Raw genomic sequence first — 25,000 nt, forward strand, 5'->3', positions numbered from 1 at the left:
GGATCCGGATCCTCTCGTCAGCTGCAGATGATAATCCTGAGGAATCGCTGCATGTTGCAGTTCTGGACCTGCAGAAGTTTGGAGGTTCTGTTCGGGTCGGTTCTGATCCAGATGAGTAATATTTTCTGTCTCAGTTTGAACATAAAATATGTTTGTTTGGAGAATTCAGCCGAATGTGGTTCTGGTTCTGGTCACACGGTCCTCTGACCTTCATCATCCTCGTCTTCCTCAACTGATGGCAGGAAACAGCTGCCCGTCAGGACGAGCCACCCTCAGTGAGCAGAAAGTGATGTCATCACACAGGAAGTGATGTCAGCACACCGGAAGTGATGTCAGCACACAGGAAGTTATGTCAGCGCGCAGGAAACGGCGGCTTGTTCTTTGTTTGGTTCTGGACGAGCAGCTGGAGTTCTGCTTTGTCTGGATTGGATTACAGTTCAGGACCGGTTCTGGGTGCGACCCGCAACATCAGTTAGAGCTGCAGAACCAGAACCGGTCCAGTTTCCTCTGCTCTGATCTGTTCTGGTTGGTTCTGTTCGGGGTTCTTGCTGAGCCGGGGTAGGTTGGCTCGTTTGCTGGCCCGATTGTGCAGCTGCATTCTGGTTCCAGCTGGTTCTGACCCACACAGATCCAGACTCATCAGAGCCAGAAAGAGATGCAGAAAATCCGATAAATCTGGGGACTTCCTCGGCACCGTTTGGACCCGGCTTCTCATCAGAACCTGCTGCGTCTCTGCATGTCAGCGCCTGTTGCTGCAGTTTCATCATCCTCGTCTTCATCATGTCGACTCCTGCTCTGCAGCTCTCATGAAGTGACGTGTTTGGACGAGATCTAAACCAACTTCTGTTTCACAACAACCAGCACCGCTGAACCGGGACAGCAGCAGAACCTCTGCTAGTTCTGCACTCGGACCGGACCTGTGTGTCTGCAGACCAACTCAGACTGGTTCTGACCAGATAAACTGAAAGCTTTGAAGGAGCTGCCAGCTGTTTGTCCTCCTCAATTATCAAATTGCATATTTTAGATACTTTATTTATCCTGAAGAGGGAAACTCGCATCTCGCAGTAAATCGACAAATAAATGCAACTAAAATAAGAGGCACAAACCAACTTTCACACACAAGCCTCCATTCCTTTTTGGTAAATTATTGGTTTGTAGAAAAAAAGCATTCTTTTTTTTTTTGTAATGTTGTAAATTTACCAAATAGTTAATCTGAAAAATTCTAGCCATGGGCGCGGGAACTGAAACAGGAAGTTCTACAGGTTGTTTGGAGCAGTGGGCGGAGCTCCAGAGGTCCTCCTCCATTCTGATTGGTTGCTGAGGTTGGAGGCGGTCCATAAAGGTCACTGAACTTGATCTGAACTGACCAACTGACTGTGACATCACTTCCTGTCTCTTTTTGGTTTCCAGAGAGGTTGTACAACTCCAAAGGCCCAGAGCTGAGGCGCTGCCTGTTCTCCCTCAAGCAGCTCTTCCAGGTAACCGCCTGCACACTCACCTGAGCTACGACCGGACTTCCTGAAGTTCGTATTGCATTTCCCAGCATGCAGCGCTGCTGGTCTTCTGCTGCAGCTCCTCCTGCAGCTGGTAGAGGGTGCACTCAGCACGGAGCATTCTCCTTCTGCTGCCTCCAGCTGAACAGCTCCACCTGCTGGACGATGAGCTCAGCGGCTGCAGGATACGATCTGCAGAGTCTGGTGGAGGGCAGAGGTCATCCTGGAGCTGCTGCCTTCCAGAATGAACTCAGGGAAAACCCTCTTGACATGATGATGATGATGAAGATGGTCTGTGTGTCCAGGACGATAAGGATCTGGTCCCAGAGTTTGTAGCGTCTGAAGGCTTGGCGTGTTTCATCAAGGTTGGAGCCGAAGCCGACCACAACTACCAGAAACTACATCCTGAGAGGTAAGGCTCCACCCTGAGACGTGGTCCCACTCCTGGCAAAAATACTCAGTTTTCCATACCAAATCCAATTTACAGGTTTAATTGATTTTAATTCTTGTTTTCTCTTCTAAAAAATACATTCTAAAAAAGCCCAACCTGTGAGTTGTCTAAGTATTGCATCCAGACTATTAGAAGTTTTCTTTAATTGAAAATTACGATGAACTTGTAGAGTAGCGAGCAGCTCAGTGTGATTCTTTCTTTGTTTCAAAGTTTCTGCTGACGATAACCTGATGCTAACTCAAAAGATGAAGGATTTTCTTATCTGTAAAACTAAAATGACTCCATAAGATCCGCAGCATTCCTCATTTTAATGGAACGTTTTTCATTTTTTCTTTAAAAACTCATTAAATTATTAATTAATTCTCGTTACATTCCAACTTTATTCTTGTGATTTAAAGAATAAATAAATCAAGCTCCACATAATCAGAAGCTGTAAAACACAGCAAGCCCTCAGCGTGATGACATCACGCTGAATTACAGAAACCAAAGAAGCGCATTGGTGGGGAAACAGATTCATGACTTCATTCATTTACCAATGTGTGTCCCAGGCGTGTTTCAGAGATGGAAACTTTTCCAAATGTCTCTGCTGTCGTATTTGGTTCTGATCCAAATGGATCGCTGTTTTAGTCTCGGTCAGACAGGCGTCCTCGTCCCACAGGACGGAAACTTTGCTCTTCACACGTCCAGAGAAGCCGCAGAGTGCAGCCTCAGATTATAGCCCAGAGGCTGGGACCGTGGAGACTCATCTGTCTTCCTGTCTGTCCTCATCCCCACCATCCAGCTCTCAGCCAGATCATGCTGTTTGTGGACGGGATGAACGGCGTGATCCACCACACAGAGACGCTGCAGTGGCTCTACACGCTGACAGGAAGTGTGGTGAGTCAGAACCCAAAATCAACCTGAGACGCCTGATCAGCAGGGGGCTGGTGCCCCCTGCTGGTCAGACAGTGACTCTGCTCCTTCTGCCTCCAGTCTCGTCTGCTGGTGAAAACGGCTCTGAAGCTCCTCATCGTCTTTGTGGAGTACGCCGAGTCCAACAGTCCTCTGCTGATCAGCGCCGTGACAACGGTGGACTCAAAGAGAGGTACACACACAATACACAGAGAGGTACACACACAATACACAGAGAGGTACACACACACAATACACAGAGAGGTACACACACAATACAGAGAGGTACACACACAATACACAGAGAGGTACACACACAATACACAGAGAGGTACACACACAATACACAGAGAGGTACACACATTCAATATACAGAGAGGTACACACACACAAAATACACAGAAAGGTACACACACAATACACAGAGAGGTACACACACACAATACAGAGAGGTACACACACAATACACAGAGAGGTACACACACAATACACAGAGGTACACACACAATACACAGAGAGGTACACACACACAATACACAGAGAGGTACACACACAATACACAGAGAGGTACACACACAATACACAGAGAGGTACACACAATACACAGAGAGGTACACACACAATACACAGAGAGGTACACACACACAATACAGAGAGGTACACACATTCAATATACAGAGAGGTACACACACAATACACAGAGAGGTACACACACAATACACAGAGAGGTACACACACAATACACAGAGAGGTACACACACAATACACAGAGAGGTACACACATTCAATATACAGAGAGGTACACACACAATACACAGAGAGGTACACACACAATACACAGAGGTACACACACAATACACAGAGAGGTACACACATTCAATATACAGAGAGGTACACACACAATACACAGAGAGGTACACACACAATACACAGAGAGGTACACACACAATACACAGAGAGGTACACACACAATACACAGAGAGGTACACACATTCAATATACAGAGAGGTACACACACAATACACAGAGAGGTACACACAATACACAGAGAGGTACACACACAATACACAGAGAGGTACACACACAATACACAGAGAGGTACACACACAATACACAGAGAGGTACACACATTCAATATACAGAGAGGTACACACACAAAATACACAGAAAGGTACACACACAATACACAGAGAGGTACACACACACAATACACAGAGAGGTACACACACAAATACACAGATAGGTACACACACACATACACAGAGAGGTACACACACAATACACAGAAAGGTACACACACACAAAATACACAGAGAGGTACACACACACAAAATACACAGAAAGGTACACACACAATACACAGAGAGGTACACACACAAAATACACAGAAAGGTACACACACAATACACAGAGAGGTACACACACACAATACACAGAGAGGTACACACACACAATACACAGATAGGTACACACACAATACACAGAGGTACACACACACAATACACAGAGAGGTACACACACAATACACAGAGAGGTACACACAATACACAGAGGTACACACACACAATACACAGAGAGGTACACACACACAATACACAGAGAGGTACACACACAATACACAGAGAGGTACACACACACAATACACAGAGAGGTACACACACAATACACAGAGAGGTACACACACACAATACACAGAGAGGTACACACACACAATACACAGAGAGGTACACACACACAATACACAGAGAGGTACACACACACAATACACAGAGAGGTACACACACACAATACACAGAGATGTACACACACACAATACACAGAGAGGTACACACACACAATACACAGAGAGGTACACACACACAAGACTCCAACCAGCACACCTGGGACAACCATCCCTGTTGCTATGGTTACCACTGTGTGCTGCAGGTGTGAAGCCCTGGACGAACCTGATGGACGTTCTGGAGGAGAAGAACGGCGCTGACACAGAGCTGCTGGTATTCACCATGACGCTCATCAACAACTTACCGTCCTGACCCGGACCAGAACGTCAGAAAGCAGAACCAGAACCAGCCTCTGTCGGCTCATTCCCTGTGTGCTTCCGGTCCAGATTCTGGCGGCGCTGCCGGACCAGGACTCGTTCTACGACGTGACAGACTGCTTGGAGCGTCTGGGTATGGAGGCTGTGGTCCGAAAACACCTGAGCAGCAAGGGGGCGGAGCCTGACCTCAAGGCCCAGTTCTCCACCTATGAGGTACCATTGCTGAGGTCACGTGACGGTTCCGCTTCCTGTCCGCCGACACGGCGCCCCCTGCTGTCCTCATGTGTCTCCCGTCCTCCAGGCGGCTCTGCGGCATGAGGACGGAGATGTGGATGACTCCGCCCCCCTCCTCCGAAAGGAGAGGAGAAAGATGGCCGCCGGCGACCAGGAGGGCAGGAGGAGCCGCCACTCCAGTCAGAACCTGCCAGACTTGCTGTCCCCCACCCCGTCCACGCCTGTCCTCTCCCCGTCCTCCACCATATCCTCGCCCACGCTGGACAGCACCGCCTCGTCCCCGCTGTCCTCTGAACCCGGAAGCTCCGCCTCCAGCCCCTCCGGGTCCCCTTGGGGCTCGCCGCTGCCCCCCCACTCTGGACCCGGCAGCGATGCGTCCACCAAGCTGGGGACGAAGACGCCGTCCAGCCCGTGAGTCCACAGACCGGCACAGGTGCTGTTGGGTTGTCTCTGTCCAGCTGTTTTGGACCATGTTCTGGTTCTGTCCCAGGATGGAGACAGAACCAGTCAGGAAAATTGTTTGTCCTCCATGTTTGATAGCATACCAGTTCAGACCTGCACCGTTGCCAGGGCAACCCCACTACCGGGTCGCGCTCAGGTCCGGGTCTAAGCCTCAGCCCGTCTCGGGTCCGGCACCGGGTCCTCGGGTTCTGAGCAGGACCCGGTCCGTCCTCTCACGCTGGACATGCTGGTTTTAGTTTTGAGTTTTTAAATACTTTACAGGATTTAAAAAGGACAAAAATTGTGTTGCGATTATGTTGACATGGATTAAGTAACCAATCTACAGAAATCATTTTCTAAAAGTTCATTCGCCGTTTTCTGTCACGGGCTGCTGTGATTGGCCGACAGCTGACCAACTGGTTGTTCTCACAGAAAGGCTGGAAAAAACGAAGGATGTTTAGTTTTACGCTTTAGTTTGTTTTACAAACGCATACTGTAATTACTGATGTTATTTCAAAGAACAAAATCGTTTTTTCAGTTTCAGTTCTTATCTTGTCAGTTTTAGTAAACTATAATAGCTATAGTTACTATAGTTCTGGTTCCTCTCGGTCCGGTCCCATCATGTTCCTGATAGGTGGACCAGAAGTTACCTGGGACACCAGGTGTCTCGCCAGTCCTCTGGGTGTCCTCCTGTTGGTCTCTGTCCTCAGTCTCCTCTAATCCTCCATCTTTCCCCCTCTCGCCTCTGTGTCTCTGCGGTTGCACCCATCGGCCACCAGGAGTCGCTCTTTTCTCAGCCACCACATGTCGGCTCTGGTCTGGGCAGGAAGTCCCGCCTCTTCTCTAAAACCCGCTCCATCTCTGAGGAGCCTGGCTGCAGGTCAGTACCTTCCAACTGACCAACTATCAGCAGGCCCTGCAGCGCCCCCTGCAGGCTGAGCAGATATCGCAGCTCAGTAAAAAGTGAGAAGTTGATCCTGCAGGGGGCGCTGGAGGGCAAATCTCACACACACAGGGATTTTTCTTCTGGGTGTGTGACGAGGTTTAGTGCGTTTTATCGGACTGGGTCGAGTCCTGAGAGGTTCTGTTCAGGTTTTATTTATTTAAAATCAGGTTTTAATCAGGAAACAGCAAAAAAAAACTGAACCAGACAGCAGCAGCAGATCTGGCAGTAACCAAGTCTAGAACGCAAAGTCTTCATCATCTCTTCATGTGCTTGGCTCAGTCTCTCTCTCTCTCTGTGTGTGTGTGTGTGTGGTGTGTGTGTGTGTGTGTGTGTGTGCGTGCGTGCTACAGCTCATCTCCATCGGATCCGTCCCAGCAGAACTCAGATCAGCTGGTCAAAGCAGAGTCCAAACCTCGTCAGAAGTGAGTAAACCGACATCAGGTTAAGTCCTGACTGGTTTCGAACTGGTGGGACTGGAGTCCTCCCAGTTTCTCTCTCTGAAATTACTTGGAGAAATCGTCTTCCAGATCAGCTCTTGTCCTCTCTGGAATAATCTTGGATAAATTTGAGATTTTTTGATTCTTGGATTTTTCTTTGGATCGGTTCTGTTGGTCCAGATTTTTCTGTTGCTCGGTTCAACAGAACCGTCAATAGAACAGAACGGTTCTGTTGACGGCTCTTGCCTATTTTCAGCTTTTTTTCTGAAACTGTCTCCTCTTTCTCTCGATCTATGGTTATAGATTTTGTCCTGATTTTTTTGGGAAGTTTTTAATTCTAGGAAAATATTTTGGAATTTCAGAACATTTGACAAACTCCATGTCTGCTTAATTTCTTAAAGATTTTCTGGGATCCTCTGTAAACTTATTTCTTTTCTGGAACTATTTGTTGATTTTATTTTTAAATTTTTATCATCAAATTAAACGTTTTGTCTCTAGGCAGTGGTGGGCATTCTGTTCTGCTGATATCTGAGCTAATTAGCTTAGCACTTTAGCATTTTTGATAACTTTGAAAACATGTAGCACGCTCAGCTACACCTAAATGAATTTTTTCAGATAAAACCTAAAGTGCTAATTGGCTGCGTGTTTTCTGAATGTTTGGCAGAAGAAAATCAAGTCGAAACAAACACTAAATTAAACCCCAGCATGTTCTTTTGTATTTTGCCTAGGTATTTTAAAGATGTTAAGAAATGGAAGTTTCTCAACTTCACAGAATGTTGACGAATAATTTCCTCATTATTTTTAGGTTACGATGGTCAAGAATTTCAAATTAAATATTGTGCTTTAAGTTCTGTATCTTTTTAAGTATTTCTGTAAATGCGGCCAGGCACCAAGAATAACAATAATAATTTTTTCTCTGAATTGAAACAGTTTTTTTCTCTGATCAGAGATGTTTAGGAGCAAACAGCTTCAGCGATGATTTGAGCCATCTTTCCGGAGGAACGTATCAGATTTAAGGGATTTTTTTATTTTCATTTTTGTGGTCAGAGTTCTGGCACTAATTGTCCTCCGTAAAAATTAATGAATTTATTATTGTAGATATTAAAATGTCTTGGAATGAAATAGTTATTTTTTATATGGATTAAAAGTTTGACAGTTGGCTCCGCCCCCAGCATCAGTTCAGCCAATCACAGAGCTTCCTGCAGCAGCGTCTCTCGCCCCTCTCTCTCCGTCAGTGTTTTAACGGTTTCTCCTCCTCCTTTCCTCTCCTCTCCTCCGTTCTGTGCGTCCGTTCCCTCGTTCCTCCAGCTCGCTGGAGGCTGAGCAGGAAGTCTTCTGGTGAGTATTCTTCATCCTCCTCCTCTTCCTCGTGGCGCTCAGCTGCATAGATCCTCTGGTTTCAGGTCCAGTTCAGGTCCAGTTCAGGTCCAGTTCAGGTGTTACCACCTTAACTCTGGAATCAGAAACGTTTCAAACCTTTTGGACCCGACTAATCCACCTTCGGTTCTGTCTCATGCTGTTCTTTCCATCTTAGTTTTTGCTGTGATTCGGTTCTGATCCGGTGGGGGCAGAACCTCCGGGTACAGTTCCTCTTGTCTGGGTTCTGTGGGTCTGTGAGGAGTTTGTCATGCAGCTGAGTCGGTCCTGTCGGGTCGGGTCTGGCTGTGTGATGTGTGTGTGTCGTGTCTCTGCAGCCCAGAGGACTTTGATGTGAATCTGAACAAGCCGGTTCTGAAGAAGTTCCAGTAAGTACCGCCGCAGCCCCACTGCATGCTGGAGCTGCATGCTGGAGCTGCAGGGAGGCCTGCGGTTCTGGTGGGCCTTGCACGGTGTGGTTCTGATTCTGGTGACGTTTGGGTTCACAGGAAGCGGATCATTTTCCCTAACACTGTAAAAACACAAAGTCTGTTTGGTTCAGTTTCTACAGAAATGACCTAAAAACTGATAAGCAGATTCTGGAGATTAAATCAATAAATAATATTGATTAAAAGTTGCGGCTTCTTTGGCATCAGGAAAACGTTTTACTATGAGTGAATGATGTGGAACTTTTTATTGATTATTGATTTGATATATGAATAGTTATCAGTGAATTATCTCATTTCTGGTGAGACTGAAATCGGACCAAATCATTCGTATGTGTGCGTCTCTGTGTGTGTGTCCTAAACTGGATCGGAACCGGACCGAAGCCACATTCAGAACCGCCACTGCAGAGTGCTGGAGGAAAGGTTCTGGGTTCTGTTCAGCTGGCTAATTGGATCAGCTGAACTCAACAGAACCGGGTCAGGAACGTCTGGGTCCAGTCTGACTGCGCCTATCAGACTGATGGTGGTGGTGGGTCGGTTCTGGAGTCAGTGTCGGGTTGATTCTGGTTCGGTTGCAGTGACGATCCAATCTGATTTGCTGTCGTGTTCTGGACTCAAACCGACAGCGTGACCTTTGACCTGCAGGAGCTCGAGGGCCCTCCTGAGGTCATGTGATCCCGCCCATCAGGTCAGCCGATCAGACAGCAGAGTAAGCTCGGTTCTGATCGGTTCTGGAGCAAGTGGACCTGACGGCTCTGTTTCCACCCTGCAGCCGTTCACTGGAGGCTGGTTTGATTGGGATGAGTGATGCTGGGGCTGTCACAGCCTCAGAGGGAATCGTCATAGCAACCATCATCAGGGTTGCTTCCTTCCTGTTTCTGATGTTGGTCTAGATCAGGGTGTCAACATCCAGTCCAGGTGGGACGGCGTCCTGCAACCTTTAGATGAGCCTCTGCAGCACATGAATACAATAATTAGGTAATTAAGCCATTTCATCCCAGTGTTTTGTACCTGAGGCACATCGAAAAAACTGCAGGACAGCGTCCCTAAGGACTGGAGTTTGACACCCCTGGTCCAGATGGTTCTGAAGTGAGTCCGGTCCAGATGGTTCATCCACCTGGCTAAAACTCAATGGCAGTCCTCCTTTAGCCGACCAGCTGAATCCTGATCAGCTGAGAGGAGTTCTGGACACACTGGACCGGTGTCGGTTCTGGAGATCCGAAACTGGAGTATCACAGATCCTTCAGCTCAGTTCAGAAAACCAATCAAAACATTAAAAATCTAAGTAGATCCAGACTGTTGGCTTGAGTCCCACCTGGTTTCAAGTGGTCCCACCTGGTCTCACCTGTCCCACCCGGTCTCATCTGGTCTCACCGGGTCCCACCTGGTCTCACGTTGTCCCACCTGGTTCACCTGGTTTCAAGTGGTCCCACCTGGTCTCACGTTGTCCACCTGGTCTCACCTGGTTTCAAGTGGTCCCACCTGGTCTCACGTTGTCCCACCTGGTCTCACCTGGTCCCACCTGGTCTCACCTGGTTTCAAGTGGTCCCACCTGGTCTCACGTTGTCCCACCTGGTCCCACCTGGTTTCAAGTGGTCCCACCTGGTCTCACCTGGTTTCAAGTGGTCCCACCGTCTCACCTGTCCCACCTGGTCTCACCCGGTCTCATCTGGTCTCACCTGGTCCCACCTGGTCTCACCTATTCCACCTGGTCTCACGTGGTCCACGTTGTCCACCTGGTCTCACCTGGTCTCATCTGGTCTCACCTGGTCCCACCTGGTCTCACCTATTCCCACCTGGTCTCACGTGGTCCCACGTTGTCCCACCTGGTCTCATCTGTCCACCTGGTCTCATCTGTCCCACCTGGTCTCATCTGTCCCACCTGGTCTCATCTGGTCCCACCTGGTCTCATCTGTCCCACCTGGTCTCATCTGGTCCCACCTGGTCTCATCTGGTCCCACCTGGTCTCATCTGGTCCCACCTGGTCTCATCTGGTCCCACCTGGTCTCATCTGTCCCACCTGGTCTCATCTGGTCTCACCTGGTCTCATCTGGTCCCACCTGGTCTCATCTGGTCTCACCTGGTCTCATCTGGTCCCACCTGGTCTCATCTGTCCACCTGGTCTCATCTGGTCCCACCTGGTCTCACCTGGTCTCACGTGGTCCCACCTGGTCTTCTTCTCTCACAGAGGTCCCTTCCTGCGCAGCCTGGCAGCCACTAACTGGGACAAGAGCGGGAGAAGTAACACCTGAGTGTTCCCCAGTTGTCCCTGTGTGATGATGTCATCAGTCCATGCCCTGAGTCCAGCGCCGGTGCAGCACCTGAGCAACCCGGTAAGTAGACCCGGTTCTGAAGCTGCCGTGTTCAGCCTGCAGACGGATGTGCCTGAATGGGGAGTAATCTGGATGAATCTGTTTCTTCAGTCTCGACATCCAGCAGTTTGGAGACAAACGGAGCCTCAGACTCCCGGAATGATCCAGGTGAGAAACTACTGTACCCACGATGCCCTGCAGCCTGCTGCAGACCCACATCTAGATGGGAATCCTCATCATTTCTACGATGATGGCCTGGTGCTTTGTCCAACATTGAGAACCTTAAATGACTTAACTTCTGTGAAATGAGTTTTTCCAGGTGAATCTGAACGGCTAATCTAGCTGGCGGCTTTGTAAACTTCAGTTGAATAAATACAGAGTTAGCAAACTCAACAACCTTTGACCTGAAACCACAAAGAATCCTTTCTGAAGCGCCGGAGTGTAATGTCAGGTTTGGCCTTTGGAGGGCGATGTAACACATTGAGTTAAGGTGGGTAGCACCATGGTTAAAGTTAGCACTTTAGCATTAGCTTCTGCTGTTGATGCAAATGCTTATGCTCATCACTTTAGCAGCTAGCATGTTAGTTAGCGGTGGCTACCACTGGCTCCTAACGGTTCTGATTCTGACCAGAACTCGGCTTCGGGAGGTCGGTACTGTCCCTGCAAGTGGACACACGTGTGTGTGTGTGTGTGTGTGTGTGTGTGTGTGTGTGTGTGTGTGTGTGTGTGTGTGTGTGTGTGTGAAGCTCTCTGATGGATGTTGGTGATGCTCATCATGTTTGCAGCGGTTCCTGTGCAGCGGCAGTGCAGCACCCTGTCTGATGACACCATGTTGGTTCTGGACATGATGTATTCCAACTCCTCTACCGCAGTGCCCTCGACCCCGACTGATGATGCGTCTGGCTCCGCTAAGGAAGAAGAAGGCAGCTTCGCGCCCGGTGAGCCTGCGCAGGTTTCCAGGCTGCAGCAGATCCAGGCTTTATAGCCTGATGTGGATTCATGTTTTCTTCTTCTCTTTCCAGCAGCCGGTTCAGAAATTTGCAGCAAAGTGACGCCTCTGTTTGCTCTCCTCCAGGTGAAGATCTTTGTGGCCGTGTTTCGGAGCGACTGTCCGACTTCAGCTCACCATCGGTGGAGTCCGGCGCAGAGAGCAGCGCCCCCCAGAGGGCGGAGCTGGAATGCCTGAAGGGCTCGGCGCAGGCGGCCAGGGCCCGGCTGGCCGAGGAGCAGAAGGTACCGGTACTGGGTCAGATAGTGTCTGGGTCAGCTCAGCTGCGAATCAGGTCACTGAAAGGATCCATGACCGGCTCAGTGTGGCGGCCTAACTCTGCTTCATTATCCCTGTTGACATGAAAGTTGTTTCTGTGATGCAGTAAAAACTCATTAATACGTCTTTTGTTTATTTTTCACCTTTGGGTCGCCATTTTTTTTAACCTGTGCATTGCAGGAGCTAATGCCATTAGCAGAAGGTAAAATCATAAGGTGGAGCTAACACCTGAAGGAGGAGCTAACTCCACTAGCAGGAGCAAGAACTAACATAATTAGCTAGTGCTAAAACAATTAGCAAACTATATAAAGATGAACAAAGACAGTTTTGGTCAGATCATCTGATGTGGGTCAACATCTGGAGTTTATTGTGTCTGCTTATTTCCAGATGAGCAGCTTCACGTTCAAAACAGGCTGAAACGATTCAGTTCCTCGACTATTAAAACTCCTCTAGGAAAATGTATCTGCCTTGAAGCTTTGTTAGTTTATGTTTTATTGTTTAGCACCGTGTTCACAACATTAGCTTTACATGCAGCTTCCTCTGGGTTGAAGCTAAGAAGCTAAGTGTTAGCAGCTTGACGTCAGTGACTGATCACTGGATCCAAAGGAAACGCCTCGCCTTCGTATTTTGTGACTAAAGATGAAGTATATGTCCTTTTTTTTTGTTGTTCCCCTGGGGCTCATGAACTACAGAACTGTTTCCTGTTAGCTATACCAGACATGTGACCTGCAGATGATGAAGACCTGAATGCATGTTCAGAAACTCTGGTGCCTTTTCCTTTTTTTATTTTATTTTATTTTACAAACACCACCCAGTTCTTGTATAATTCCTGCCACATCACTGACAATGCATCACTGCCAGGATGCATTGCTGTGTTGCAGTTCTGTGTGAGGAAGCGGGCTGACTGTGTCCGTCTCCCATCAGAACCGTTTGGTCCGGCAGCAGAGCGGCGTGAGGGCGGATCCTGCGGCGTGGCGCCTGGAGTCCATAAACTCTGTGGGTCCGGCGGACGCCTGGGATCAGCTGCAGCCCAGCGGTGCCGACCTGAAGATCAAAGACCTGGACTTCTCCGACCTGCTGGAGGACGAGGACATCGACGTCCTGGACATGGACACCAACTCCTCCTCTTCTTCCCATTTCTCAGGCATCCCTCCTCCCCCGCCGCCGCCACCAGGAGGCGCTGCTCCCCCGCCTCCTCCTCCGCCCCCTCCAGGCGTCCCCCCGGCTCCGCCCCCTCCAGGCGTCCCCCCGGCTCCGCCCCCTCCAGGCGTCCCCCGGCTCCGCCCCCTCTGAGCGGCGGGTCGGGCCTGACGAAGAAGAAGACAGTGAAGCTGTTCTGGAAGGAGCTGAAGCAGGCGGAGAGCCAGCAGAAATGTCACTTTGGCCGCGGGACGGTGTGGGCATCGCTGGACAAGGTGGAGGTGGACACGGCGCGCCTGGAGACGCTGTTCGAGTCCAAGTCCAAGGAACTGCCGGTCACCAAGGTAACCAGCTAACCCCCCCCTCAGGACAGAACAGTCCGGTTTCCTAATTGTCCCTAACGTGTCTCTAATGTCTCCCCTGCAGAAGGGACCAGAACCCAAGAAGTCTCTGGTTCTGGACCCAAAGCGGAGCAACGCCATCAACATCGGCCTGACCGTCCTTCCTGCCGTCCACGTCATCAAGAACGCCATCCTGAGCTTCGACGAGTACGCCATCAGCAAAGAGGGCGTGGAGGTACGCAGCGCTGCCGGACCGGTGCTCTGGTCCTCTGACCCGTTTGGGCCGGTACGGACCTCACGGCCTCTTTGTTGTGAGCAGAAGATCCTGACGATGATCCCGACTGAGGAGGAGAAGCAGAAGATCCAGGAGGCCCAGCTGGTGAACCCCGACCTGCCGCTGGGAACCGCAGAGCAGTTCCTGCTCACCCTGGCCTCCATCAGTGCCCTGAACCCCCGCCTGCAGCTCTGGGCCTTCAAGCTCAACTATGAGGTTCTAGAGAAGGTGAGTGCACGGCTCTGGTTCCGCTGCGGGTTCCGCCCCCCAGTTCCGGTTCCGCTGACGCGCTGTCGCCCCCTGCAGGAGATCGCGGAGCCTCTGTTCGACCTGAAGCTGGGCATGGAGCAGCTGGCATCCAATCAGACGTTCAGGAGGATCCTCGCCACTCTGCTCGCCATCGGCAACTTCCTCAACAGCTCCAACGTGAGAAACAAGCGTCCCGGAAACATCCCAGTCGCTCCCAGTCTCACCAGTGCGGCTCTTCTCTGTTTCAGGCCAAAGGCTTCGAGCTGAGTTACCTGGAGAAGGTGGTGGAGGTGAAGGACACCGTCCACCGCCACTCGCTGCTGCACCACACCTGCAGCCTGCTGGAGGACAATTACCCACAATCCTCTGACGTCTACTCCGAGATCCCCGCCATCACCCGCTCCGCCAAAGTACGCCTCACCTGTCCCATCTTCACCTGTTCACATCCATTCATGTCACTGCTCATTATGATGTCACCGCTCATTATGACGTCACCGCTCATGATGACGTCACCGCTCATGATGATGTCCCCGCTCATGATGATGTCACCGCTCGTCCTCGTGTCTCCTGTTTTGCTCCAGGTGGACTTTGACCTGCTCGCAGAAAACCTGGTCCTGCTGGAGAGGCGCTGCAAGGCATCATGGGAGAACCTGAAGCTGGTGGCCAAGCATGAGAGCAAGGCGGTTCTGAAGAACAAGATGACGGAGTTCCTCAGGGACTGCACCCAGAGGATCAAGATCCTGAAGGTCGTCCACAGGAGGGTCATCAACAGGTAGGGAGCGTGGCGCCAACCCGTCCGTCCCCGGAGACGGCGTGGACGGGTGTGGACTGACGTGTCCCCTGCAGGTTCCACTCCTTCCTGCTGTTCCTGGGTCAGCCGTCCTTCTCCGTCCGAGACGTGAAGGTCACCAGCTTCTGCCGCATCATCAGCGAGTTCGCTCTGGAGTACCGCACCACCCGCGAACGCGTCCTCACCATCAGACGCAAACGCACCATCAAGAGAGAGCGGAACAAGACCCGGGGCATGCTGATCACCCAGGTAACGTTCCGGGGTCAGAGGTCAAGGGTCAGGAGGCGTTTCTGCTAAGTTTGATCCACAGCAGCTGGATCAGCGCTTCCTGTTCCTACAGTGCAGATACAGCAGGGGGCGCTGCTGCACAGAAATACCTGGAAGCGGTGATGCAGCAGAAGAAAAGTGTTTATTTTTCTGAACTTCCTGGGAATCGCCTCCAGGTTTCAGGCCTCCTCTCATCTTTTTCCCGCAGACGGAAAAGTTTTCCGGCGTTCCTGTTGCGGACGGCGTCTCGCCCGTCTCCATGGCAACAGACCCCAGCTCTGATCAGGAGGAGGAGCATGAAACCATGACGACCGTGCTGACCAGCAGCTGCAGCAGCTGCAGCAGCTGCAGCAGCCTGACCGTTCATCCTGCAGGCCTGCGGCGCTCCAGAGCCGTCCGCAGTGAGTACCGCAGAACCCCGGTCTGGTTCTGGGTCTGGTTCTGGGTCTGGGTCTGGTCTGGTTCTGGGTCTGGGTCTGGTTCTGGGTCTGGTTCTGGTTCTGGGTCTGGTTCTGGTTCTGGGTCTGGTTCTGGTTCTGGGTCTGGTTCTGGTTCTGGTTCTGTTGCCTAGGTAACCGCTCTGCAAGTCCATCCACTCTGACTGTTGCTCGGGACGACGGGACCGGCTCTCAGGACGACGCCGCTGATGACATCATGGATCGACTGGTGAAGTCTGTGACCCATAACCGGTCGAACAGAACCGCCAGCCCAAGGACCCGCAAACGGTCCCGACTCAACAGGAAGTCCAGTGAGTCCAGACACTCCCAGGTTCTGCTGAGACTCGACAGAATCACTTCCCTTTCTATCATTAGCTGACGCTAACACCAGAGCTATAGTTAGCTGTAGCTAACGCTAAAGCTATAGTTAGCTGTAGCTAACACCAGAGCTATAGTTAGCTGTAGCTAACGCTAAAGCTATAGTTAGCTGTAGCTAACACCAGAACTATAGTTAGCTGTAGCTAATGCTACAGCTATAGTTAGCTGTAGCTAACGCTAAAGCTATAGTTAGCTGTAGATAACACCAGAGCTATAGTTAGCCGTAGCTAACGCTAAAGCTATAGTTAGCTGTAGATAACACCAGAGCTATAGTTAGCTGTAGCTAACACCAGAGCTATAGTTAGCTGTAGCTAATGCTACAGCTATAGTTAGCTGTAGCTAACGCTAAAGCTATAGTTAGCTGTAGATAACACCAGAGCTATAGTTAGCTGTAGCTAACACCAGAGCTATAGTTAGCTGTAGCTAATGCTACAGCTATAGTTAGCTGTAGCTAACGCTAAAGCTATAGTTAGCTGTAGATAACACCAGAGCTATAGTTAGCTGTAGCTAACACCAGAGCTATAGTTAGCTGTAGCTAACGCTAAAGCTATAGTTAGCTGTAGCTAACGCTAATGCTACACCAACATGCTGTGCGGTAAAGCTCGTTGGCATAGCGACGGGACGTCTAAGCTAACACTGGGTCAGTCCGGTTCTGGTTCTGTTTGAAACCAAACAGCAGCTCTGTTTCCCAAACAGCCGTTTGGGAAACAATGTTTTCACTTCCTGACTAAATCCCGCTGAGCGGATTAGCGTCCGTCTGCTGGAAGTCACCAACCCACCATGTTGGAGTAACGGCCAGCAGAACCTTTCCCAGGTTCTGATGTTGGGCTCGGGTCTAGGGTTTCTCCTCCAGCTGAGGATTCATGACACCAGCAGCTGAAATGACCTCTGACCTGTTGAGGTTTTTACTTATGTGATGGAGATGAAAACGTCATGTTTCTGAGTTCTGACCCGTTTTCTCTGTGTGCTGCAGTGCGAAGGACCCTGAAGGGCGGATTGGACCTGGAGGCGGTCCAGGCTCTGGGTCTGCAGCCCAGCAAGTCGGGAGACAGAGTGTGACCTCGTGCCGACCTCCTGACCTGCTGCTGCTCCAGCGTTTATCTCCTCATCTGTTTGCAAATTAACCTTCAGTGTAGAGACAGGAGCTCAGACTGCGGATCAGAACCAGAACCAGAACTGATCTGTTTGCTCTTCACACCAGACCAGGACTTACCTGCTGCCTCGTTGGTTCTGATCCAGAAAGTCCTGTAGGTGGACGGCCCAGAAGAACATGGATCAGAACAAACTGCCTGAGATGAACTTCAGAACCGCCTGCAGCTTCTAGAGGCTTCAGTTAGCCAAGGTTCTGCTCAGGTTCTGTTGGTTCTGGACCTCTCACCTCCACAACATTCTTGTTCGTCTGGTACCGACTACACACCTGCGACTACACAGTGTGATGTCACTGGGTTCTGGTGTGATGTCACTGGGTTCTGGTGTGATGAGATGTGAGGCTGAATGTTTTTCTGCTGTTAATAAAGATTTTCAAAAAAATTAGGCGTTCTGGTTCTGGTTCTTCCACCAGTAGAACCTCCAGTTCCAGTTAGAACTCCAGTGGACATGTCGGCCCGGTTCTGGGTGTCTGTTCTTCTTGGACCCGACTCAGTCTCTCCAGAACCGCTTCAGCATAGGAACAGGAAGTGAGTCCATCAGTACTTCCTGTTTGTTTCACCTTCCTTTGAAGAGCTCAGCAGACCAACGGTTCTGTAAAGTTCAAAAGCTTCGCAGCTCAAATATTCAGTTGAAATATTAAACATCAAAAGTTATTTTATTCCTACATAACGTTTCCCGCGCTGCGCCATCCAACCGCATCCAACCATCCAACGCATCCAACCATCCAACCGTCCAACCATCCAACCGCATCCAACCATCCAACCGTCCAACCGCATCCAACCATCCAACCGCATCCAACCATCCAACCGTCCAACCGCATCCAACCATCCAACCGCATCCAACCATCCAACCGTCCAACCGCATCCAACCATCCAACCGCATCCAACCGCATCCAACCATCCAACCGCATCCAACCATCCATCCGTCCAACCGCATCCAACCATCCAACCGCATCCAACCATCCAACCGCATCCAACCATCCAACCGCATCCAACCATCCAACCGTCCAACCGCATCCAACCATCCAACCGTCCAACCGCATCCAACCATCCAACCGCATCCAACCATCCGACCGCATCAACCATCCAACCGCATCCAACCGTCCAACCGCATCCAACCATCCACCCGCATCCAACCATCCAACCGCATCCAACCATCCAACCGTCCAACCGCATCCAACCGTCCACTGCATCCAACCATCCAACCGCATCCAACCGTCCAACCGCATCCAACCGTCCAACCGCATCCAACCATCCAACCGTCCAACCGCATCCAACCGTCCAACCGCATCCAACCGTCCAACCGCATCCAACCGCATCCAACCGTCCAACCGCATCCAACCGTCCAACCGCATCCAACCATCCAACCGCATCCAACCATCCAACCGCATCCAACCATCCAACCGCATCCAACCGTCCAACCGCATCCAACCGTCCAACCGCATCCAACCATCCAACCGCATCCAACCATCCAACCGCATCCAACCGTCCAACCGCATCCAACCATCCAACCGCATCCACCATCCAACCGTCCAACCGCATCCAACCATCCAACTGCATCCAACCATCCAACCGCATCCAACCGTCCAACCGCATCCAACCGTCCAACCGCATCCAACCATCCAACCGTCCAACCGCATCCAACCGTCCAACCGCATCCAACCGTCCAACCGCATCCAACCATCCAACCGCATCCAACCATCCAACCGCATCCAACCATCCAACCGCATCCAACCGTCCAACCGCATCCAACCGTCCAACCGCATCCAACCATCCAACCGCATCCAACCATCCAACCGCATCCAACCGTCCAACCGCATCCAACCATCCAACCGCATCCAACCATCCAACCGCATCCAACCGTCCAACCGCATCCATCCAACCAACAGCATCCAACCGTCCAACCGCATCCAACCATCCAACCGTCCAACCGCATCCAACCATCCAACCGTCCAACCGCATCCAACCATCCAACCGCATCCAACCGTCCAACCGCATCCAACCATCCAACCGCATCCAACCGTCCAACCGCATCCAACCATCCAACAGCATCCAACCGTCCAACCGCATCCAACCGTCCAACCGCATCCAACCATCCAACCGTCCAACCGTCCAACCGCATCCAACCGTCCAACCGTGTCCAACCGCATCCAACCATCCAACCGCATCCAACCAACCAACAGCATCCATCCAACCACATCCAACCATCCAACCGCATCCAACCAACCAACAGCATCCAACCAACCACATCCAACCATCCAACCGCATCCAACCAACCAACAGCATCCAACCAACCAACAGCATCCAACCAACCAACAGCATCCAACCGTCCAACCGCATCCAACCATCCAACCGCATCCATCCGACCAACAGCATCCAACCGTCCAACCGCATCCAACCGTCCAACCGCATCCAACCATCCAACCGCATCCAACCGTCCAACCGCATCCAACCATCCAACCGCATCCATCCGACCAACAGCATCCAACCGTCCAACCGCATCCAACCATCCAACCGTCCAACCGCATCCAACCATCCAACCGCATCCAACCGTCCAACCGCATCCAACCATCCAACCGCATCCAACCATCCAACCGCATCCAACCATCCAACCGCATCCAACCATCCAACCGCATCCAACCGTCCAACCGCATCCAACCATCCAAAAGCATCCAACCATCCAACCGCATCCATCCAACCGCATCCAACCATCCAACAGCATCCAACCATCCAACAGCATCCAACCAACCAACAGCATCCATCCAATGGCATCCAACCATCCAACAGCATCCAACCATCCAACAGCATCCAACCAACAGCATCCACCATCCAACCGCATCCAACCATCCAACAGCATCCAACCAACCAACAGCATCCATCCAACCGTCCAACAGCATTCAACCATCCAACAGCATCCAACCAACAGCATCCAACCATCCAACAGCATCCAACCATCCAACAGCATCCACCGTCCAACCGCATCCAACCATCCAACAGCATCCAACCAACCAACAGCATCCATTCAACCGTCCAACATGATCCAACATCCAACAGCATCCAACCATCCAACAGCATCCAACCATCCAACAGCATCCAACCGTCCAACCGCATCCAACCATCCGACAGCATCCAACCAACCAACAGCATCCATTCAACCGTCCAACCGCATCCAACCGTCCAACAGCATCCAACCAACCAACAGCATCCAACTGTCCAACAGCATCCAACCATCCAACAGCATCCAACCAACAGCATCCAACCGTCCAACAGTATCCAACCATCCAACAGCATCCAACCATCCAACAGCATCCAACCGTCCAACAGTATCCAACCATCCAACCGCATCCAACCATCCAACAGCATCCAACCAACAGCATCCAACCGTCCTACAGCATCCAACCATTCAACAGCATCCAACCATCCAACAGCATCCAACCATCCAACCGCATCCAACCGTCCAACAGCATCCAACCATCCAACAGCATCCAACCATCCAACAGCATCCATCCAACCGCATCCAACCATCCAACAGCATGCAACCAACAGCATCCATCCGTCCAACAGCATCCAACCAACAGCATCCAACCATCCAACAGCATCCAGCCATCCAACAGCATCCAACCGTCCAACAGCATCCAACCGTCCAACAGCATCCAACCATCCAACCGTCCAACAGCATCCAACCAACAGCATCCAACCATCCAACAGCATCCAACCATCCAACAGCATCCATCCGTCCAACAGCATCCAACCAACAGCATCCAACCATCCAACAGCATCCAGCCATCCAACAGCATCCAACCGTCCAACAGCATCCAACCGTCCAACAGCATCCAACCATCCAACCGCATCCAACCGTCCAACAGCATCCAACCAACAGCCTCCAACCTTCCAACAGCATCCAACCGTCCAACAGCATCCAACCATCCAACAGCATCCAACCGTCCAACCGCATCCAACCATCCAACAGCATCCAACCAACCAACAACATCCATCCAACCGCATCCAACCGTCCAACAACATCCAACCATCCAACAGCATCCAACCGTCCAACAGCATCCAACCATCCAACCGTCCAACAGCATCCAACCGTCCAACCGCATCCAACCAACCAACAGCATCCAACCAACCAACAACATCCATCCAACCGCATCCAACCGTCCAACAACATCCAACCATCCAACAGCATCCAACCGTCCAACAGCATCCAACCATCCAACAGCATCCCAACCGTCCAACCGCATCCAACCATCCAACAGCATCCAACCAACCAACCGCATCCAACCAACCAACAGCATCCAACCAACCAACAGCATCCATCCAACCGCATCCAACCGTCCAACAGCATCCAACCATCCAACAGCATCCAACAGTCCAACAGCATCCAACCATCCAACAGCATCCAACCAACCAACCGCATCCAACCAACCAACAGCATCCAACCAACCAACAGCATCCATCCAACCGCATCCAACCGTCCAACAGCATCCAACCATCCAACAGCATCCAACAGTCCAACAGCATCCAACCATCCAACAGCATCCAACCAACCAACCGCATCCAACCAACCAACAGCATCCAACCAACCAACAGCATCCATCCAACCGCATCCAACCGTCCAACAGCATCCAACCATCCAACAGCATCCAACAGTCCAACAGCATCCAACCATCCAACAGCATCCAACCATCCAACAGCATCCAACCGTCCAACAGCATCCAACCGTCCAACAGCATCCAACCAACCAACAGCATCCAACCATCCAACAGCATCCATCCAACCGCATCCAACCGTCCAACAGCATCCAACCGTCCAACAGCATCCAACCGTCCTACAGCATCCAACCATCCAACAGCATCCAACCGTCCAACAGCATCCATCCAACCGCATCCAACCGTCCAACAGCATCCAACCATCCACCAGCATCCAACCATCCAACAGCATCCATCCAACCGCATCCAACCGTCCAACAGCATCCAACCATCCAACAGCATCCAACCATCCAACAGCATCCAACCATCCAACAGCATCCAACCGTCCAACAGCATCCAACCATCCAACAGCATCCATCCAACCGTCCAACAGCATCCAACCATCCAACAGCATCCAACCGTCCAACAGCATCCAACCATCCAACAGCATCCAACCGTCCAACATGTGAAGAGCCCGATGGTCCTGCTCCTCTTCATCCCACTGTGTTTAACCAGAACCAGAACCCTGAGATGGGTTAGAACCGGCAGCTGTTTTTTTATGCGTCATAGTCAAACGGACCGACGTATGACGTCAGAGATAGAGTATTGAGTTGTGACGTGGTTGATCAGATCGGCTCGTGTCTTTAAGGGTGAGTGGGCGGGTCAGCTTCCTCTTCCTCCTCCCTGGGTGTGTGTGTAGGAGGAGGGAGTGTGTGTGTGTGTGTGTGTGTGTGTGTGTGTGTGTGTGTGTGTGTGTGTGTGTGTGTGTGTGTGTGTGTGTGTTTCGACCCGGCTGCCGGCCTCCCTCTGCGGCTCCTCTCCTCTCGGTGTGTATATAAAGCTCGCGGGATGCCAGCGCCCTGAGCTCCGGGATGAAGATGCTGCTGCTCGGTCTGCTGCTGCTGCTGCTCCCGGCCGGAGCCGACCTGTCCGGGTCAGCCGCTCCGCTCCGGGGGCCGGCCCACACCTCTCCCTCCGCCCCGCCGCGGCTCCTCCTCCTGCAGCCCGCACTGGAGCGCGGGGCTCCCGGCGTCGCCTCGGCCCGGTCCGCGGAACCGGCCGGCGGCGGCGGGTCGGAGGAGCCGGCGGCGGCGGAGCATCCTCACCACGGCGGCGGGTACCGGGTGGTCCAGTGGGAGTGGAGCTACGTCCAGACGCCCTACATCATCGCCATCTGGCTGCTGGTGGCCAGCGTGGCCAAGATCCGTAAGTCCGCCGCTGTGCGTGTGTGATAGATGTCAGACTGGACCGGAACTGGTTTTACTCGAAGTTTCACGAGAAACACAAGGGCGCAATAACCTCGCGAGGGGCCCGGGGCAAAAAAGATGGGGGCACCTAATGAATCATTTTATTGGCTGATCATAAAAAATTCTGATGAAACCCGAACCTGTCACTGGATCCTGAATCTCAAGAATTTAAAGTTTATTCAATGAAAACCAGGATTTGAAAGTTTGGTGGCTGTGAAGGACAAACTGGTCCCACAATGTCCTCATTGATTCTAAGAGTTATTTCAGACAACGACTTAAAAAAGACGATTAAATGAGCTAATTCCAATAAATGTATTCAACGTGTTGTTTTATAAATAAATCAGTTTTTCTAACTAATTATTAAGTTAGTTATAAACTTAAACTTGTTTAAGTTTCGGTTATCGGTTTCATCGGTTGCTCAAAGAAACAAGTCCTTTAATTTGACTGAAAGGAGAATAATCTGGATAAATTCTCTCGGTTGTTTATATTTCTGTAATGAGTTAATATTTATTGATAATAGATTTTATTAGTTAATATTTAATCTGCTTCAGAATCGGTGTTTCTGTGTGACTTTAGCTCAGATTTTCTGCAGGAGGGTAGGTGGAGCTGTTGATGCTTCATCACCATCATCATCGTCATCATCATCATCATCATCATCATCAGGTGGAGCAGCAACAGGTGGTTGGCAGGAAGTTTGCTTTTCTTTATGACTGTCAGACAAAAGGCTCCTCCTTTTTCCTCCCACCTGGAGAAACTTCAGCGTGAAGGTTGGCAGCAGAGGAAGAGGAGGGAGAGGAAGAGCTAAGATATAAATCATGTTGATCCAGATTCAAACTAAGGAAACTGAGCTGTGCAGAATTTTTCTGATGATTCTGTAAAAAACAATGAGCTGAAAAAACAAAAACAGTTTGAAAAAAAGCTTCAGGTGCAGGAAGAGCCACACACACACACACACACACACACACACACACACACACACACACACACACACCACACACACACACACACACACACACACACACACACACACCACGCACACACACACCTGGAGTGGCTGCCAGCTGAGCTCCTGGTGGATCTGAAGGAGGAAGGAAACATCAAAGTGTTTCTGTTTCCTCCATGACTCCCAGTCGCTCTGTGAACTGGGAACTCTGGTCCAGTCTGCTATCATCACCGTCTGGGTAATCCGATTACTGATGCAGCACCGTCATTCTGCTCTGCTTCCTGTAATCCACCATGACTGCATGTGACCCGAGCAACAAAGCCGCCATGTTGACGTGAGGCAATGAATCAGCTAGAGGTGATGCAGGAAGTGATGCAGGAAGTGATGCAGGAAGTGATGACACCTGGTTTTAAAAACTGACTGGCCAAGCTCACGTTTCTGACTCAAAAGAGCAGCTAACCTTCATGGTGCAGACTGAGCTTCTGAGCAAAACGATAAGTTTGTTGTTTTGCAGCCTGGGTTTTCTGCAAATCCAGTAACTTTCACAATAACAACTCATTTTACACAAACTTCCATCCATCCATCCATTTTCACCCTTCTCCCTAACGGGGTCGGGAGGTGCTGGTGCCTCTCCAGCTGCGTTCCGGGCGAGAGGCGGGGTCACCTGGACAGGTCGCCAGCCTGTCGCTGGGCAATTTTGCACAAACTTGCGCCTGTTTTTATTTCTGCAAAGCTCAATCACTGAATCACTATTTTATTGGATTTATGTGTCAGTAGTCATAA

At 50.8% G+C, this 25,000-nt stretch overlaps 2 protein-coding genes across 2 annotated transcripts in view; both read left to right on the top strand.

Annotated features, from left to right (window-relative positions):
* Positions 1-17,854, top strand: part of LOC129355792 (FH1/FH2 domain-containing protein 1-like) — a 25,537-nt gene extending 7,683 nt beyond the window's left edge. Inside the window, 29 exon segments of the mRNA XM_055025400.1 lie at positions 1,411-1,478; positions 1,799-1,888; positions 1,890-1,905; positions 2,726-2,820; positions 2,917-3,028; positions 4,762-4,854; positions 4,941-5,086; positions 5,175-5,518; positions 6,328-6,359; positions 6,362-6,428; positions 6,845-6,916; positions 8,240-8,269; positions 8,626-8,676; positions 10,922-10,977; positions 10,980-11,066; positions 11,157-11,213; positions 11,831-11,983; positions 12,121-12,278; positions 13,237-13,579; positions 13,582-13,796; positions 13,879-14,028; positions 14,113-14,295; positions 14,374-14,493; positions 14,565-14,726; positions 14,898-15,088; positions 15,163-15,355; positions 15,582-15,774; positions 15,945-16,121; positions 17,162-17,854. Coding sequence (XP_054881375.1) covers positions 1,411-1,478; positions 1,799-1,888; positions 1,890-1,905; positions 2,726-2,820; positions 2,917-3,028; positions 4,762-4,854; positions 4,941-5,086; positions 5,175-5,518; positions 6,328-6,359; positions 6,362-6,428; positions 6,845-6,916; positions 8,240-8,269; positions 8,626-8,676; positions 10,922-10,977; positions 10,980-11,066; positions 11,157-11,213; positions 11,831-11,983; positions 12,121-12,278; positions 13,237-13,579; positions 13,582-13,796; positions 13,879-14,028; positions 14,113-14,295; positions 14,374-14,493; positions 14,565-14,726; positions 14,898-15,088; positions 15,163-15,355; positions 15,582-15,774; positions 15,945-16,121; positions 17,162-17,247 — 3,740 coding nt within the window. The 3' untranslated portion in view covers positions 17,248-17,854.
* A 4,971-nt stretch (positions 17,855-22,825) lies between these two features.
* The window catches only part of LOC129355803 (sodium/hydrogen exchanger 5-like), a 22,322-nt gene continuing 20,147 nt past the window's right edge, over positions 22,826-25,000 (top strand). The window contains 1 exon segment of the mRNA XM_055025406.1: positions 22,826-23,233. Coding sequence (XP_054881381.1) covers positions 22,900-23,233 — 334 coding nt within the window. The 5' untranslated portion in view covers positions 22,826-22,899.

Source organism: Poeciliopsis prolifica, unplaced genomic scaffold (genome assembly GCF_027474105.1).
Source record: "Poeciliopsis prolifica strain line A6 unplaced genomic scaffold, Auburn_PproV2 SCAFFOLD146, whole genome shotgun sequence".
Classification (NCBI taxonomy): Eukaryota; Metazoa; Chordata; class Actinopteri; order Cyprinodontiformes; family Poeciliidae; genus Poeciliopsis; species Poeciliopsis prolifica.